Below are 18,441 nucleotides of genomic sequence, written 5' to 3'. Positions count from 1 at the left end.
TGAGACACTGGACAGGAGCGTTGAAAGAATTCCCTAACTGGGCCGTGATTGATTTGCTATTTCTGCATCTCCACCGTGGAAACAACAAGAGCCTGCCTGTGAGGCTCAAATGGACACAGGGAGAAGACTCCCTTCTGGCTGGTTCTACAGCGGCTTCAATTTCCCAAGGACTTCTTTTTGTTAGTAATGTACCCTTTTGGACATCCCATTTTTGAGGAGCAGCAGCCATTGCCGCTCCTCTTCCTAATTCCTATGATCCTGTGTGGTCCTCCTGGTCCCTTGGAGCCAGGCATTATTTTTGTAATAATACGTTTGACTGCTTTAATATTTGCATTAGGTATAATTTTGTTTTGCGAGAGAAACATTCTTCTGAGCAGTTAACAAATGTTACTTTGCCCTCCTCCTAAAAGTACATTAATTGATATTCTAGCCCTCATAAAAGGAACACTGGAAAAGTCTATAGAAAATTTTGTTTTTACATAGAATTGGACTAGATAGGTCTAGGATTTGCTTTTTACTTAGGGCTAGAAAAATTGATAATTCTGTTTGTGATAATAATCTTTATTCTCTCCTGCTATCTGTATGTTAATTATGACGCAATGCTTTGTTCCCTTTGTTCTCCTGCTTATACCTTATATATACCCGCTTAATGAAATGTGTAGAATGAAAAATGCCCACCTAGCAATGGACTAGGATATTGATGAATTTATGAAAATAAATGTGCAAAATATTTTCTATGTTCCTACTGGATCATAGGAATGTTTTTAGCTCATGCTAAAAGGACCATCTGTTAAAGATTGCAGGAATCGCTGTTAGCATGAGCTGAAAGCCATTTTATACTTGGCAGCCACCTTAGTTAGCCATGTGCTTGCCATGTGCTTTTTTTCTCTTCCAGAGCCTTGCACAAGCTCAAAAAGGCCTAGATATTAGAATGCACCTGCTCCTAGTATAGAACTGTCAGGCTATTCTTTCTGATGTAAGGAGAAATATCTCTCCTCCCACTTTGTTGAGTGAGCAAATGTTGTATAGCCATATTAGTCAGTAAGCATGCTTACATGTGCCAGGACCTCCCCTTGGTTTTATGCGGACTAATGTAACCTATGCATATATAAGGCCCCTGTTCTCTGTACTCCTTAGAATGCCTCCTATAGCGGCCTGAGGGTACCGTATGACGCAGTCTCCCTCATCGGAGGTTAATAAATTATGTTTATATTACAGCTTCTGTGCCAATTTCTTCTTTGTTGGTTAAAAGGACCAGGTGTATCAGTGAACCCCTTAGGAGGTTTACATTTCTTCAATGTGATGCTCTGCAACCAGGGTAAAACTGCAGAGGACACTGCTGCAGAGGTGTAGAAAAGGGAGCATTTTGAGGTTCTGCTTATGTTAGGGCCTCCAGGGCTGAGTCTGCCTTAACTCGGAAAAGACAGGCACAAGCAAATGGCATTTCCGTTAGTGAAATCTGATCTTCACTCAAGACGCCTGAGTGTCTCATCCACCCCTGACACTAATGCACCATGCTGGTATTGACTGCCCAGCCCAAGCAGCCAGTGACATCCAGAGCAGATGACATAATTCAGTGCCTCTGACTATCTTGGATAATCTGTGCAAGGTTGGTGCAGGGTTTTTTGGTGAAGGTCAGCAAGATCTTTCTGACTATATCCGACAATACACAACAGTATTGTTTTAGGAGGAAACTGGCATTTACTGAATGTAAAGCGAGGCTGGAGGGAGAACATCTTCTTCCCAAAAGTGTCTGCATGGTTTGAGTCCCTATCAGGAGGGGTAGTAGGAAATGAGTTTGGGTTCAGTGTACTTCCGACACCTGAATCCCCAAGCTTTCAAGTGCAGGGGGTTGCATTAGGAAGGTAGGATCACCAGCGGTAGGCCTCGGTCTTCTGGATACCTGTCTGTTGACTTGAGGGCAAGATCCAGGCTTGACCCAAGTAGTTGTCAGAACCTCATTAAAAATGAGAAGTGGTTCTTTGAAGTCTGTCCATGCTGCAGGTCTTCCTGCAGGATATCAGTCTTTAATTCCGCAGACGGAAGGTCTAAAACTTCAGCAACCCATCTGATCACCACAGCAAAAGAAGCGGAGGTCCTTGTTGCATCATCCCTGCGTTTGGATTCTGAAACAAAAGGAATGCGATGCGTTGTAGGTAAAGGCAGACTTCTATCTAAGTCAAAATGAGCTTGGACGGGCTGCACCAAAGTTTATGGAGGGAGCAACTTCGTGTTTGTGTCAGATTCGCTTCAGAGTCCGATAAGATTATGTGTTCTTCCTCTCGGCCTAGCATGCGAGGGACCGGCGAAGATCGTGGGGACGGATTTTTTGTTTGGTTCAGCATAGGCCCCAGAACTATGGTGGACCCCGTATCAAAGTCAAGAGGCACAGATGGCCTCGAGGAAGGATCTGACGACCGTAGCCCACCGGAGGCCTAATCAAATCCTTGGTGCCTGAAGGCACAGCTGAGAGAGCCAGAAGGGTGTCAAAGATAAGCAACATAGTTTCCGATGGACCTGGGAATTCAGGTTGCACAGGGAGAAGCTGTGGGATCGGTTCCTTGGCAGGGGACCGAGATTGGGACTAACCATGATATTCACACAATTTCTCCTGATGAGAGTTATGGGAAGAGGGAGAGTCACGTTTTGTCTTCTTATGTTTCCTTTTTGATTTAAACTTACCTTATGACTTAAAGAGTGTGAGGGGGAGCTTTTTGAAGGAACGGCCTCGAGAACAGGAAAGGGTCCGCATCCTTGACTTTGTGATCGGTATCGGCCCTTATGTGCCTCCAGATAGTGTATTGGATGTCGAGTTTGGCTTCGCAGTGCCAGATCACTGTGGAGTTTATCCAGGTGCAGCCTTCAAAAGACCTGGAGTTGTGTGAAAACCCTAGACACCATAGCTATACCTTGTGGGGATCTTTCTCAGGCACCTGTTTTTGACAGTCCATCCAAAGTGTAAACCCTGTAGCCTTGGGAAGATACATATTCCCTTGCACACTGAGAGAAAATGTTGCCAAAAAACTCATCAATAAATAAGAAAAACTTGAGAAAACTAGTTCTGGATCCGAGTAAAGAAAGGAACTGACATTGATGTGCAGAAGAGGTGGATATGTCATGTCTGCGTGCGATGGGGAGGAGCCACACACCACCACGTACCGGCAAACAGCAGCAATGCTGAGAACAATCTCTGGTTCCAGCGTCGCGTCCTACACGAGGTGAGAAATTCTTTTTTCATGCAGACAGCTTACACTGTCTCTAATCGTTTATTACATTGCTGGATGGAAATAGCAAATATTCACCTACATGTTCCCAAATAAAAAGAACATCAACTTCCAGAACAAGGATATTGTACCAGCCCACCCGTTCTCTCAGATCCGCGACCTCCCACCTCGCCTCAGTACCACGCATCAGGAAGGCCAGATGTGGTGGTCGATCGCTCTCCTACAACCTAGCCAGGATCTGGAACTCCCTCCTTCTCCACATCAGATCCGAACCCAACCTCCTCACCTTCTGGAAAATTCTCAAAACCTGGCTATTCAGCAAAACTTTGGTTTAAAACCTCACTCCGCATCTCCCATCCCACCTCTCTGGATCAGTTCAAGCTCCCTACAGCGCTGGGACGCCCCTGGGTAGCCAACGCGCTTTACAAATCCTCATTCCATTCCATTCCATTCCATTGTGGATGCCAACCAAAAAGGCGTCCTTATTCAATGAAATGTGTATAAAAATACAATATCCCAAAAGGTGGAATTCAAAAAGACAATTACTAAGGTGCGCATAAAGCATTACACAAACAAGAAAATAAGAGACAATTATTCCAATGATTTGTATATATTTGGATCTTAAGCAGGAGGACAAGGAAAAAATTGAATAATTAGAACAGCAAAAAGTTCAAAAAAAATTTCAATTACAACCGAGAGTGGACTTGGTGCTCAAATATATACAAGTGGTGAAAAGCGACGCAAGTGATGGGGTGAACAACCTGGGCGGCGCAATGTGAACAAGGTGAAAATATTATACAGTGGGTGGCTTAGTGTGTGACATAGTTAAGGCGACTTAGAATCACAAATCACAGTTTCTGTAGAGCCACGCTGAATGTTGCGCCTCAATTAGCGCTGTGGGGTCATTTAATGAAAAGCACTGTCAGGAATAGTAACTGTGGTAAGATGTCAATTTTAGCTAAAATATCATGAGTCTTGGGTAATGTATGATAACTGATAACTATTTATTTAATGAGCAGACATCCGTAAACAATTTCAGGTGCAAATTTTTACTTCTGACTAAAACTAATAAAATACATACAGCTACATCAAAAGGTTCAATTACTCTTGACTGACAATTCTTTCAAGGTGTGACTCAAATCACTTCCTACACTCATGGTCCTAAGCTGGTGTTTTAAGGAGTGGCACAGATCTATTTCTTGTGGAAATCCCGAGACTTCCAAATCCTCTACCAAAAATATTCATATTTATCCCGAAATTTCTCGAAACCTTCGTCTTTCACACTTCCAGAACATACTTTACCATTGGCACAGGGTTCAAACTTCGTCACGAATTTACTTTGGTGATGCCAGCACAGCACATGCCGGACTATCTCTGAAACACAAAGGTTATTTTCTTATTCTTCTGCCTCCAGGAGAAGGTAAGACTTTGGAGAATCCGAGTTAAAGTCACATGATTCCAAACATGCCTGGGACATAAGAACGGAGAATAGTAAGGCGCTGGCTATTGCAGAGAATAAGTTCTTGAGAGACCTAGTTTCCCTTCCTCCTTCGACCCCCTTGAAACCACTATTTTATGATATGGGTAAAAGACCAATTGCAGAAATAGTTCAAATACGCCCTGTGCTATTCTGGGTGCGACTTAGACGGACCCCTGAATTAGTAAATTAGGCCCTAGTGCTGGACGAACTAATCACTTTGAATGCTTCCGGCAAAATAAGGTGGCTCAACAATTTAAAAAAGCTGGTGGACTGGCTGAGTCTTGGGCCTAGCAGTCCCCTCCCTCTAAACAAATTGATAAGAAATTATATTGGGAATGGGCTGAGGGCAAAGATCTCATTACTTCAAGCTGGGGATCTCTGACGAACGACTTTCTCGATCATAAACCCAGCAGAAAATTGGAACCATTTCTGGACTTTATTCAGACCCCCAGAGATAGAACCCTGTTCTTAAAATTAAGATATGGCACCCTCCCTCTAAAAAAAATTATGGAAGGGTGGAAGGGCAGGAGGGTTCATGATCTAAAATGTCCAGGTTGCCCGTGTCCGGTAGAATCCCTTGGCCATTTTCTGTTTGCTTGTAATGCCTATAAACATGCTAGGGCAAAATGGCTGAAACCTGTGTGTAGGGCTATGGGCGTTAGAGACCACAGATCAGCTTTGTGCATTATTCTAACCAACACTACCTCAATGTACATAATTTGCAGGATAGCTAAGTATTTGGCCAGTGCTTGGTTTACACGATCTAGGCTGCTTTTAACGTCTTAAGAATGCATCCTTTTTATATAAATCTCTGTAGACTTTTCTCCATTTTTTTTAACTGTCTGTAACAATGATTTTTTTCCTTTAATGGACTTGTAGTAATACCTGTAATTGTTTAATGTGATTTTATGTCTGTACTTTCATGATATATGTTATCGAATAAAGTATTACAACAACAACATAAGAATTTATGGAACTTATTATCTAACTAGTCAGCATAATCAAACTTCCAGTTCTTCATAGAAAACACTCTTTAATCTCAGACACAACTCACAGAATTAAGACAAGAGCAAATAAAGTGCATTATTAGAAAGCTAATGTTGTATAAGAAAAAGGCGACATAAGCCATACACAGAATCCAACACTTTGCATTGCTTAAAATGACAAAACAATTCGGTAAAGAAAAGGAAAATACTGCACTTACCCTGTAATGTTAAACCATTATGAGCCACTCCGTCGCTGCGATTTTTTCTAACTACGTTTTTCACATCTTCGAGAGCTTGTGGTGCCAATGGTGTGTGGAAACAGGTTCTCTAAAAAAATTACAAACATGGAGATAAAATAACATTCAGGCACAAAAATACTAATGAACTATAAATGAACAGTGCCTCAGAGTTGTACAAGCATCGCACAAGTACAGGTCTCTGAATAATGTAAAGTGCTCAGAATACATAGGAGTGCTAATACAAAACGTTGTATGGATGGCAAACGACTTGAAAATATCTGTCAAGAAAAGGCAGAGTTCCATTTTTCTCCCATTTCAACCATTAGTGCATTGCCTATAATAATTACTTCACAATGAACATTCTTAAATATTAATTGTGGAGGTGTGCAGCATGCTCAATTTTGTTTTTTAGGGCAGTCTGGATAGCATTATAAATGCCAAGAAGGAATGCTTCAATAACAGTAGTGGTTGTATGTTCTCAATTGCTCAACAGTGTTAAGGGTCTAGTCATTATTTAACAGTTTCAAATTTTATTTTCGATTACTATCCAAGACTAATTTGACATAAAAATATCCATCATCTACAAACTCTCATACATTACCAATACCTTTTATTACACTGCGATCATGCATAAATGACTAGTTTGCGATTCAGACAATTTGAAAAATTGACTCTACCAAATAGTCACAGGGGTACTGAAGGTTCACCCTTGACATCCACTTGAGACCCTGTACTGCACCAGAAATTAATGTCTTACAAAACTTGCTTCAGCAACTACAAAATCAAAGGCGAGTCGAATTTTTAAAGCATTCAATAAAAATAAGCTTAAAAAAATGAATTACTATCCGTACAAGTAGCTTTCACAGATTTTCATTTACTTATTCATTTTATGCATTCATTGTTGCAGCAGCCTTCCCTAAACCTATACTGGTCTTTTGCCCCTATGATTTTGTAGGGCATCAGAAAGGTTCTTCATGGCTTAACGATTAAAAGCCAACTGATTTAACGTTTGTGCCGCAAGGTACACAGCTCAAGAGGTTATTCTGAAATAAGACCAGAAAGTCTGCTGCAATGTTATAGATCAGTGCAGAAGGTCCACTTTTACAAGAGGTTAATAGTAACTTGTTCCTCTCTTCTTTAGAGTCCGATGCATGATGGAATAAAGTACGAAGCTGTACTTATTGAGAAGGGTATAAATGCACACATCTACATCAAGAGCAACACAGCTTTTTGTGGAAAATCTGCCTCTTCCATCCCAGATTTCCTACCATTTGCTGGACACTATATTTTTGCTGGCTTTAGAATTCTATGCACTTTACCCCTGCTATCTATAGTAAAGTGTCTGTGCCCCCCCTTTTAAACATGGCTGAATTGGCATACTTCTAATTAGCATATTTAACTTGCCTTTAGGTCCCTAGTATATGGTGCAAAGTGTACCCAAGGTCTGAAAGTTAAATACCACTAGTAGACTGCATCACTTATTGTGCCATCCATTATAATGGCAGCGCAAACAAGGCTTCTGGCATAAATTGTAGCCTGTGTATATTTTTAATGTTAGAAAAGTTTTGCTTTAGGATATGATTAAATGCACAACATGTATTGATGTCATTTTAATGTTTTTATTTTTTGATTTATATTAAATTTATATTTTGTGTAAATAAACGTTTTGGGTCCCTTCAAGATTGTGCTGTATTTGCATTGATAACTATTGGATTCTTCTTTTTGTGGCACTGAGTATGGGAACGTAGTGAAGTGTGAACTAGTGGGTGCGATTGTGGTGCTTAGTAATCCCAAGGGAATCACGGTTTTTGACATTTTGTTGGTACCCTGTCCCTTGGATAGTTGGGCCATTCCCTTCTCTCTTTACATAAATTGTAGCCTGCCTATAACAGTGTAAGAATTGGGATGCATAGCTGGACAGCCAAGATGTGAACCGTGAGCTCCTGGCTCCCCTGCAAATCTATCAGCTTTCATCCTAGTTGCTGGCAGGCTTTTCGAGACCGGCTGAGGAGAAGGCATAAAGTATCAGCCCTGGCACATTTAGGACTGGACTTGTGCCTGCAGCGGACCACAAGGCCTTTTTGCTTTGGTGGTTAGGTAGTCCACTTGCAAAATAGTGGCCGCCCTGTAGTGATTTCCTTTGAGGAGGGCAGCCTGTAGAGAGGCGTAGGACAGCTTAAGCTGCTGCCAAAGGGGACCATGTCCTCTGGCTTGTCTCAGGGTTTCAGCCGACCTGCTGTTGCCCGAATGTGTACTAGACTAATCCTGCAAGGGAACACTAGCTTACTGAGGCTTGCAGGGTACCTAGCAAGGGACGACGCCCTCAGCAGGGGTCACGGTCCATGCCGAAGACTGCTGCAGTCACGTGGCCCTTGCCTGGTGCCCTGTGACTTGGGTGCCGACCCTCAGTCCCTGAGCCTGAGTGGTTCCCCTTATTTGACTTCAGCCCAAGCAGATTTACTAAATCCTGATGGCAGTCAACCTGTGGTGAACTTGTTAGAAAGTGCATCCCTACTGTAAAGCTCTGGAGACAATATGGGACTTGTGAGGTGTGCATCCCCCTCTCCCCTATGGTTCCGACTGCTCAAAATACCGGGAGTCCCCAGTGATCAAGGGCTCTGTTGAGGGATCTGCATGGTTATACACTGAGGGGGCGTTTTGTCATCTGCTTAAAGTGGTGAGGCGAGACTGAGGTGGCTTTGTGTTTCCACTGGATAGTGATGAACCAGGGGCTCTGGACGGTGTTGGAAGACCCATGCTGCTAAAGACTGCTATTGTTGGTGTGCTCTCCTACGCTGAAATGCGAAGCCTGAGTCGTAAATAGGACCTCTGAACACTGCCCTTGCCACTGGACTGCTGTTCTCCAGAGAGCAGGTAAGCAGGTCAGAGCTCCAGTCCAGTGCACTTTGAGATGACTGCCTCCTGGATCACCTACCTGCCAGGGCCCCTGCAGGAACCACAGCTATCCGCCCTACTACAGCCAGGGGGGATGCCTGCCATGAACACGTTACTGGACCGTGAAGTTTTGGGGACCAGCCACCGTATGGCCATGGTATGAGACAGACCACTTCTACCTCAGGCACAAACTAAAATAGTTAAGTTCACTGCATCAATGCTAGAGATGACTAAGAATACCAGGGGCGAGGGAACAGCTCAGCATCGTAAAGACTCTACAAATGCCAACACTATCCTTTAAGCTATCCAATCATCTTACCCAGCATTTCAGGCAAAGATCAGTGAGGTTGGGGTGGATGTTTCCCTCTGGCAGCAAGACCTGCGCAATGCGGCGGACAGGGTGTTGGGACCTGAAGGGTGAATTTCCGAGTTGGAGGACACTGTTAATGAACTCATGACTGAAATGGCACGCCTTACTGCCGTATTCCGTGCCCTGGAAAAACTGGAAAACGCCAATTACCACATGCGGAGAAGTAACCTGCACCTTACAGGACTGACGGAGGGATCGAAGGGCACCTCCCCGGAGAAAGTCCTTAAACAATGGCTCCCCTCCTGTGAAGGAACTCTCACCTTGCTTAATTATGAAAAGGGCACACAGATCACTGGTGCCAATGCTCGTCCAGGTGCCTCCCCCTGCCCATGCTTGCTAAATTGTTGAACCATAGAGACAGGGATGTGATCCTTATAGTGGGCAGAGATAGAAAAGAACTGCTGTAGCAGTCCTCTAAGATTCTGATGTTCCCAGACTATGCTTGTCAGGTGCAGCAGCAACAGTAGGAAAACCGTTTACTATATGGTTAGCTTGGGCAACCTCACTGTGTAGTAAGCTCCCAAACCCATTTTGGGTCCTGTCAGGCTGGTTTGTAAAACCTTAGCTCAACCCTTGGTTGCTGTGGCTTCGTGCAGTCAGGCTTGAACAAAAAGGAACAAGTGCAAAGCATTAAGTAGTGCCAAAACAATTGAATACGAAAAAAACACAACACAAAGGAATTCCAAAACCAGTTTATAAAAATAGGTCTTATTTTTTATTAATTTTAGACACCAAAACCAACACAATCCACCAGAGGGTTTCAAAGATATAAATTATTCAGCAAATTGTATTCACTGCTTTTCATTCCAATAGCAAACAAGCATTGGCAACTACCGCAGTTAGCAGTTACTTTGAAAACTTTTGTAAAGTAGTGTTTGGTTACTCCGGCCAATTCTGGGTGAGCAACTTCAGCAAAGAGCAAGTCGCAGAGCTCAGTAAATCTTAGCAGGACAGTTAACTTGCAGTCAACACAGTCTTCAGTCCAGTTCCAGGCTCAATGGGCAAACTTCTTATAAACAATTGGGAGAGAAAGGGGGGTTAGACCTTGGAGGTCTAGTAGGAACTCCTGGTCCCCTTAGATATATTAATTAAACAAATGGAGGAGTAATCACTAAGGGTACTAAATACCTGTACAATTATTACGGTATTGAGGTGCATGCCCTGCGACCCAATCTGGGACAGTCCTTTGTCCTTAGAAGACCCCTCACTCACCAACCTGGTTGGTGACATGCTTCATCATCGGGGTCCCACCCGGATAGCCGAATGCCATCCAGGTGTGCTGCGACACCTGATTACAGTGGATCTGGTTATTTTTTATATGTGATATAAATAGTGTAGTTAAACGTTGTCTCAACACTACCCACTCGAAGACTTTATTCTGGAGTGGTTCGACAACCAGTAAAAATATATATACAATTATATTTACATTTGGCACCTTTGCCTGGTTAGGTAGGCTGTGGTGTCAAAAAAATAGACGTAAAGTAAGTTAAACCGGTAGGTCTACATGTTTCAACCTTCGTGTGATTGTAGAGGTTTTCATCAGGACCATTGTATCTTAGGCTGGGTGGTTTTCACACGCTAAGGTGTATCCTGCCCTAGCCTGATTGTGTAGGTGAAATCACAAACAGGTGATTTCTAAAAAGTGTTGTTCTCCGTGTAGTTTCAAATAAAAACCGGTGGAAAAGGCGGGGAGAAAGGGTGCGGTGATGGCAAATTAATCCAGTGCAAACATACATAGAATTTGTGCTTGGTGTACTGTGTGGGGATGTGCCCGTTTTCGGACTGGAGCAATCGTAACTGGAGCAGGCTTACGTGCTATTTGTGAAAGAAACACGCGTTTACTGCCATCAGGTTGTTACGCTACATTCGAACCTGTGTAGTATCGTGATTTTGCCGAAATACGATTGCCGCTGTACTCGTGAGTGCCAGGAACATGAGTGGGTACGGCTCATGAGGAATTAACCGTATCAAAGCTCCGGTATCGGAGCGTGCCGTGATTGAACAATAAATAAAGTAATGCGGCGCAAAACAGATCTTAAGTGCTGATACTTTAAGATCTAGTTAAAAACACACAACACACTAGCATACAGGCAGCACAAGCAGTCATACGCATGCGAACAGATAGACAAAACGCTCTTACTCGAAGCACGCTGATTCAGGGCTTCATGAGCTCCCCCGACCCTGCCTTTACCATGTAACCACCATCTAAAACGGAAAGTGGTAGGGAAGTGAGAGGATCTGAACGGTTCCGTCGAACCTTAACTCAACAGGTCGGGAGATATTTGGACTTACTTGTGGCATCAGGAAGTCAGGCTGATTAGCCTAGCAGCGATTCGGTCGAGAGCTCCGTGGGAGTAAGGTACGGGCTCTAACGCGAAGCTTAAGTGTACTTCCGTGTTTGCCGGGAGTGGGCGGGGCGTAGTCACGTGGGGCCCGGTTGCTAGGGTAACTAGTGCTCGAGTCAGACGCTAGGCTAGCGCAGCCTCAGATGGTTGCGCTGCCCAGATAGCGTTGTGAGCTTGGGATTCAATGAATTAAATCATTTTTGGGACAAAAGGAGACGCTCGTCAGCGTAGTGTTGGACCGAAGGAGTTATCAGAAAGGAGGGAGGGATCACTAATTGATCCTACAGGGGACAGAATCTTGTAACGGGTCAGTTTTCATGAACTTCAAGCAAATACAGGATAGTGATTTTAACTGGAGAGCACTGTGTTCCAGGGGATATTGTCGTTGAGACCTGTACTCTGGGTGGACAGTCTATATATCCAAAGTTGCTCTTTTTCATAGAGTCGTTGGGGTAATCTGTCGCCCGGTGTTAGCTGTTCTAGGACAGTCAATGTCATATCATTGGGCGTATGGTTCATGGAAAGGTAGTGCTCAGTCAGTTTTGTCATAGATTTCTTGCACCGAATGGTGCTTCTGTGTTAGCCAATTCTTTGCTTAACCTTCCTGCTGGTCATGCCTACGTAGCGAAGGTTGCAGGGACAGATAAGGTATACTACGTTAGTGCTGTTACAGTTGGTGTGGGAGCTAATGGTCCAAGTTTTTCCTGTTTCCAAAGAAAGAGTTTTCGTGTTCTCCGTCAGGTGGCACACTCTGCAATTGCCGCATTTATAGTGCCCAGTGACGTTTGGGAGGCCCCACGCATTGGTGACTGTAGGTGATGGTGTTTCAAGGTTTTTAGGTCTAGTGTTAACGACCACATCCCTTATGCTCCTGGCTCGTTTGAAAGAGAAAAGGGGTTTCTCCCATTTCAGATTGCCAGTATTGAGTATTTTCCAATGTTTTTGGATGGCTTTGGTCACACTGTTTGATGCCGGGCTATAGGTAGTCACACAGGTAAGTGGAATGTCATTGTTGGTCTTTGGGACATCTTCCAGAATTGTCTCACGTTGCTGGTTTCTGGCTCTTTTCTGGCATTTGTTTCGAATCTTTTTTGGGTAACCTCTAGCCCCTTCCATGCTGATGACAGAACGGTTCCGTCATCAGCTACGGGTGAGCTGTGCTGATGACGGAACCGTTCCGTCATGAGCCCGTTAGAACCTTAGAACCCTCAGCACAGCGCGAAAATTCGCGCCGCGCTGAAGGGGTTAAACTCTAATTTAGAAGTAAGGTCTCTTGCTTGGTCTCGGTAGTCGTTCAGGTTGCTGCAGTTCCTGCGTATTCGAAGGAATTGCCCGTATGGCAGATTTTCTCTCAGTGGTCTCGGGTGAAAGCTCTCAAACCTAAGCAAGTTGTTCTTTGCTGTACGTTTGTAATGGGTTTTTGTGTGCAAACGTCCATTTTCCTGGTTTCATGACCAGGTCCAGAAAGACCATGTTTGTGGGGTCTTTTGTGTAGGTGAACTTCAGATTGTCGTCCCTGGAGTTGAGCCAATCAAAGAAAGAAATCAAAAATCGCTTCTGGTCCCTGCCAGATGACAAAAATGTCATCTATATAACGTTTCCAAAACACTATATAGGATCGAAAGGGGTTGTTGTCGTTAAGGATGAACTGTTCTTGAAAATTGTACACGTATAGTCCGGCTACACTTGGAGCAAAAGTGCTGCCCATCGAAGTACCCCCTATTTGCAGGTATAGTGTTCCCTCAAACTCAAAGAAGTTCTTTTTCAGAGCCAGTATGGCGCACTCTAAAATGAATTTCTTGGGTGTCCTTTGTGTCCATTCTTCTTTATTGAGGACCTTCTCCAGGACTTTTAGGGTATCGTCCTGGGGTATGCTCGTGTAGAGGCTCTCTTGTCAAAACTCACGAGTAGGGTATTTTCGTCCACTTGAATCTGGTCAAGTAGTTGGAGAAGATTCTTAGTAGCCCGTAAGTAAGTAGTGGTCTTTTGTACAATTGGTTTCAGGAATACGTCGCAGAAGCGGGACAAAGGTTCCAGTAGTGATCCTATACCCGATACTATGGGTCTTCCCGGTGGGGGGTGTTTATTTTTGTGCATTTTGGGGAGGGTATAGAAATATGGAGTTTTGCCTACGTCAACTAGCAGATGAGCGGAACTATCGTAAAATACCAAGTGACCCCACACAAGATCTGAAACAGGAGATAAAATCCCTCGTGGAACACGGGGAAGCTATGGGTTTCATCTCGAAACAAGAGGGCGATTTTTTGTGTAACAATGAGGGCAAAACTCCATATTTCTATACCGTCCCCAAAATGCACAAAAATAAACACCCCCCACCGGGAAGACCCATAGTATTGGGTATAGGATCACTACTGGAACCTTTGTCCCGCTTCTGCGACGTATTCCTGAAACCAATTGTACAAAAGGCCACTACTTACTTACGGGATACTAAGAATCTTCTGCAACTACTTGACCAGATTGAAGTGGACGAAAATACCCTACTCGTGAGTTTTGACATAGAGAGCCTCTACACGAGCATACCCCAGGACGATACCCTAAAAGTCCTGGAGAAGGTCCTCAATAAAAAAGAATGGACACAAAGGACACCCAAAAATTTCATTTTAGAGTGCGCCAGACTGGCTCTGAAAAACAACTTCTTTGAGTTTGAGGGAACACTATACCTGCAAATAGGGGGTACTTCGATGGGCAGTACTTTTGCTCCAAGTGTAGCCGGACTATACGTGTACAATTTTGAAGAACAGTTCATCCTTAACAACAACAACCCCTTTGGATCCTATATAACATTTTGGAAACGTTATATAGATGACAATTTTGTCATCTGGCAGGGACCAGAAGCGACTTTGATTTCTTTCTTTGATTGGCTCAACTCCAGGGACAACAATCTGAGGTTCACCTACACAAAAGACCCCACAAACATGGTCTTTCTGGACCTGGTCATAAACAAGGAAAATGGACGTTTGCACACAAAAACCCATTACAAACCTACAGCAAAGGACAACTTGCTTAGGTTTGAGAGCTTTCACCCGAGACCACTGAGAGAACATCTGCCATACGGGCAATTCCTTAGAATACGCAGGAACTGCAGAAACCTGAACGACTACCGAGACCAAGCAAGAGACCTTACTTCTAAATTAGAGTCTAGAGGTTACCCAAAAAAGATTCTAAACAAATGCCAGAAAAGAGCCAGAAACCAGCAACATGAGACACTTCTGGAAGATGTCACAAAGACCAACAATGACATTCCACTTACCTGTGTGACTACCTATAGCCCGGCATCAAACAGTGTGACCAAAGCCATCCAAAAACATTGGAAAATACTCAATACTGGCAATCTGAAATGGGAGAAACCCCTTTTCTCCTTCAAACGAGCCAGGAGCATAAGGGATGCGGTCGTTAACACCAGACCTAAAAACCTTGAAACACCGTCACCTACAGTCACCAAAGCGTGGGGCCTCCCAAACGTCACTGGGCACTATAAATGCGGCAATTGCAGAGTGTGCCACCTGACGGAGAACACGAAAACTCTTTCTTTGGAACCAGGAAAAACTTGGACCATTAGGTCCCACACCAACTGTAACAGCACTAACGTAGTATACCTTATCATCTGTCCCTGCAACCTTCGCTACGTAGGCATGACCAGCAGGAAGGTTAAGCAAAGAATTGGCGAACACAGAAGCACCATTCGGTGCAAGAAATCTATGACAAAACTGACTGAGCACTACCTTTCCATGAACCATACGCCCAATGATATGACATGGACTGTCATAGAACAGCTAACACCAGGCGACAGATTACCCCAACGACTATGAAAAAGAGCAACGTTGGATATATAGACTGTCCACCCAGAGTACAGGTCTCAACGACAATATCCCCTGGAACACAGTGCTCTCCAGTTAAAATCACTATCCTGTATTTGCTTGAAGTTCATGAAAACTGACCCGTTACAAGATTCTGTCCCCTGTAGGATCAATTAGTGATCCCTCCCTCCTTTCTGATAACTCCTTCGGTCCAACACTACGCTGACGAGCGTCTCCTTTTGTCCCAAAAATGATTTAATTCATTGAATCCCAAGCTCACAACGCTATCTGGGCAGCGCAACCATCTGAGGCTGCGCTAGCCTAGCGTCTGACTCGAGCACTAGTTACCCCAGCAACCGGGCCCCACGTGACTACGCCCCGCCCACTCCCGGCAAACACGGAAGTACACTTAAGCTCCGCGTTAGAGCCCGTACCTCACTCCCACGGAGCTCCCAACCGAATCGCTGCTAGGCTAATCAGCCTGACTTCCTGATGCCACAAGTAAGTCCAAATATCTCCCGACCTGTTGAGTTAAGGTTCGACGGTACCGTTCAGATCCTCTCACTTCCCTACCACTTTCCGTTTTAGATGGTGGTTACATGGTAAAGCAGGGTCGGGGGAGCTCATGAAGCCCTGAATCAGCGTGCTTCGAGTAAGAACGTTTTGTCTATCTGTTCACATGCGTATGACTGCTTGTGCTGCCTGTGTGCTAGTGTGTTATGTGTGTTTTTAACTAGATCTTAAAGTATCAGCGCTTAAGATCTGTTTTGCGCCGCATTACTTTATTTATTGTTCAATCACGGCACACTCCGATACCGGAGCTTTGATACGGTTAATTCCTCATGAGCCGTACCCACTCATGTTCCTGGCACTCACGGGTACAGCGGCAATCGTATTTCGGCAAAATCACGATACTACCCAGGTTCGAATGTAGCGTAACAACCTGATGGCAGTAAACGCGTGTTTCTTTCACAAATAGCACTTAAGCCTGCTCCAGTTACGATTGCTCCAGTCCGAAAACGGGCACATCCCCACACAGTACACCAAGCACAAATTCTATGTATGTTTGCACTGGATTAATTTGTACTCACCGCACCCTTTCTCCCCGCTTTTTCCACAGGTATTTATTCGAAACTACACGGAGAACAACACTTTTTAGAAATCACCTGTTTGTGATTTCACCTACACAACTAGGCTAGGGCAGGATACACCTTAGCGTGTGTAGACCACCCAGCTTAAGATACACTGGTCCTGATGAAAGACTCTACAATCACACGAAGGTTGAAACATGTAGACCTACCCTTTTAACTTACTTTACGTCTTTTTTTTGACTCCACAGCCTACCTAACCAGGCAAAGGTGCCAAATGTAAATATAATTGTATATATATTTTTACTAGTTGTCCAACCACTCCAGAATAAAGTCTTCGAGTGGGTAGTGTTGAGACAACTTTTAACTACACTATTCATATCACATATAAAAAATAACCAGCTCCACTGTAATCAGGTGTCGCAGCACACCTGGATGGCATTCGGCTATCCGGGTGGGACCCCGATGATGAAGCATGTCACCAACCAGGTTGGTGAGTGAGGGGTCTTCTAAGGACAAAGGATTGTCCCAGATTGGGTCGCAGGGCATGCACCTCAATACCGTAATAATTGTACAGGTATTTAGTACCCTCAATGGGCAAACTGCCACAGACATCCATGGAGTGGTCCTGATGCAAGGGATACAGGATGCTGAAGAAGCTGATCAGGTTAATGGGGGTCTTTCTAGGGCCACCTCTCGGTCCACGAATAAGGAGGGGAGACTCTGGCCACAGGGGTCGATGTCCCTCGAAGTCAGGGTGAAGTACTGCCAAAACCCAGTTGCCACTGGTCCATTGATCTTCAGTAACCGCAAAACCAGTGGCTCCCTTTAACTGAGGCTAGTGTCTGGCTACGACAAATAAACTGGACTCTGATGATGACTATCCCAGGTCCAACAGACTCAGGTGCAACTCTTGAATGTCGGGACTCTTTCTCCCAAGCTGTACTTCAGAGGCCAGTGGCAATAATTTGATTGCCACTACCAACATGCCATGGCAGGTTTCTTCAGCTTTTGTGGCACCGGAGCTGAAACAGATAGTCAACGGACTCTTGGGGTTCACCTCTTCTGTCTAGGGCTCAGGACGACTTTCCTTGAACAGGGCACCACAGGCACTGTCCTCTCTTTGCTAGTCCAAGGATCAACAGGTGCAGTCCAGTGTTTAGTGCAGCCTCTCTTGCCAGGTCTGGGGAACAGCAGGGTAGTCTTTCTTCAGTCCGCTCTACGGGGCAGATGTGATCTAAAGGCTCTGTACCAGGGGTGTTACTTTTATACCCACAAATTGCCCTCGAGGATGAGGTAAACTAGTCAATGGGCTACCAGGTCCTCTCCAGCCTGATGAAGGCTTCCTGCACAGTGTGGCACCTAGCTATCCGAGAATGCAACATTCTGCCCACTCCCAAGATGGCAGAACCCTTTTCTCATTGTGTGGAGCTTGGCAGCCCACCCTAGAGGTGTGGCTATCTGAAGGCTACACACTCACGGGGAAAACAGGAGTAGCCCTCTCTGTCCCAGATGCCTACCGGTCTACCAGAACAAAAGTTCAGACCCTCTCATGTGTGTCCACCATTTCCCAACTCTATTGTGTCCTTTCCTGGGAGTTGTTCACATCTCTCTTCAGGAAGGCAGAAGGCTGTCTCGTGGCCAGGAAGGGTAAATGGCCACTAGAAAAGTTGGGCACCAGAGTGGCAACTTTCTAAAGCTGCCTTTTACTCAAACGCCACAATAAAATTGGCTTGGGCATCAAGTTGGGTATTGTGCAAGGATTCTTTTGATACCTCTAAGTACCAAGTTTAGCAGGTATTCCTATTCAGAAGTTAGCAGAGCTGAGTTGTCATTGCCTGTAATTGCAAATGGGACGACTAGCCTGTCTACAGAAAAAAAAAATGACAATTTGTGTCTTATACACACAAAAACCCATGAACTACCTTTTAATGTCCAGCACCCTATTTTACGATTTGAGAGACCAACCTTAGGAGTGACATACATTAAAAGGAAA

The 18,441-nt window shown here is 44.4% G+C and overlaps 1 protein-coding gene across 3 annotated transcripts in view; it reads right to left on the bottom strand.

The window, feature by feature from the left end:
- RHOT1 (ras homolog family member T1) overlaps nucleotides 1-18,441 on the bottom strand; it is a 671,689-nt gene that overhangs the window by 401,762 nt on the left and 251,486 nt on the right. For all 3 annotated transcript variants that reach the window (XM_086930896.1, XM_086930894.1, XM_086930895.1), the window contains exon 10: nucleotides 5,909-6,017. In XM_086930896.1, the coding sequence (XP_086787022.1) occupies nucleotides 5,909-6,017 (109 nt within the window). The remainder of the gene's footprint in view (nucleotides 1-5,908; nucleotides 6,018-18,441) is intronic.

Source organism: Lissotriton vulgaris, chromosome 7 (assembly GCF_964263255.1).
Source record: "Lissotriton vulgaris chromosome 7, aLisVul1.2, whole genome shotgun sequence".
In the NCBI taxonomy this organism is placed as follows: Eukaryota; Metazoa; Chordata; class Amphibia; order Caudata; family Salamandridae; genus Lissotriton; species Lissotriton vulgaris.
Note: the sequence above shows the minus strand (reverse complement) of the source record. Positions and strands in the feature narration are given on the sequence as shown.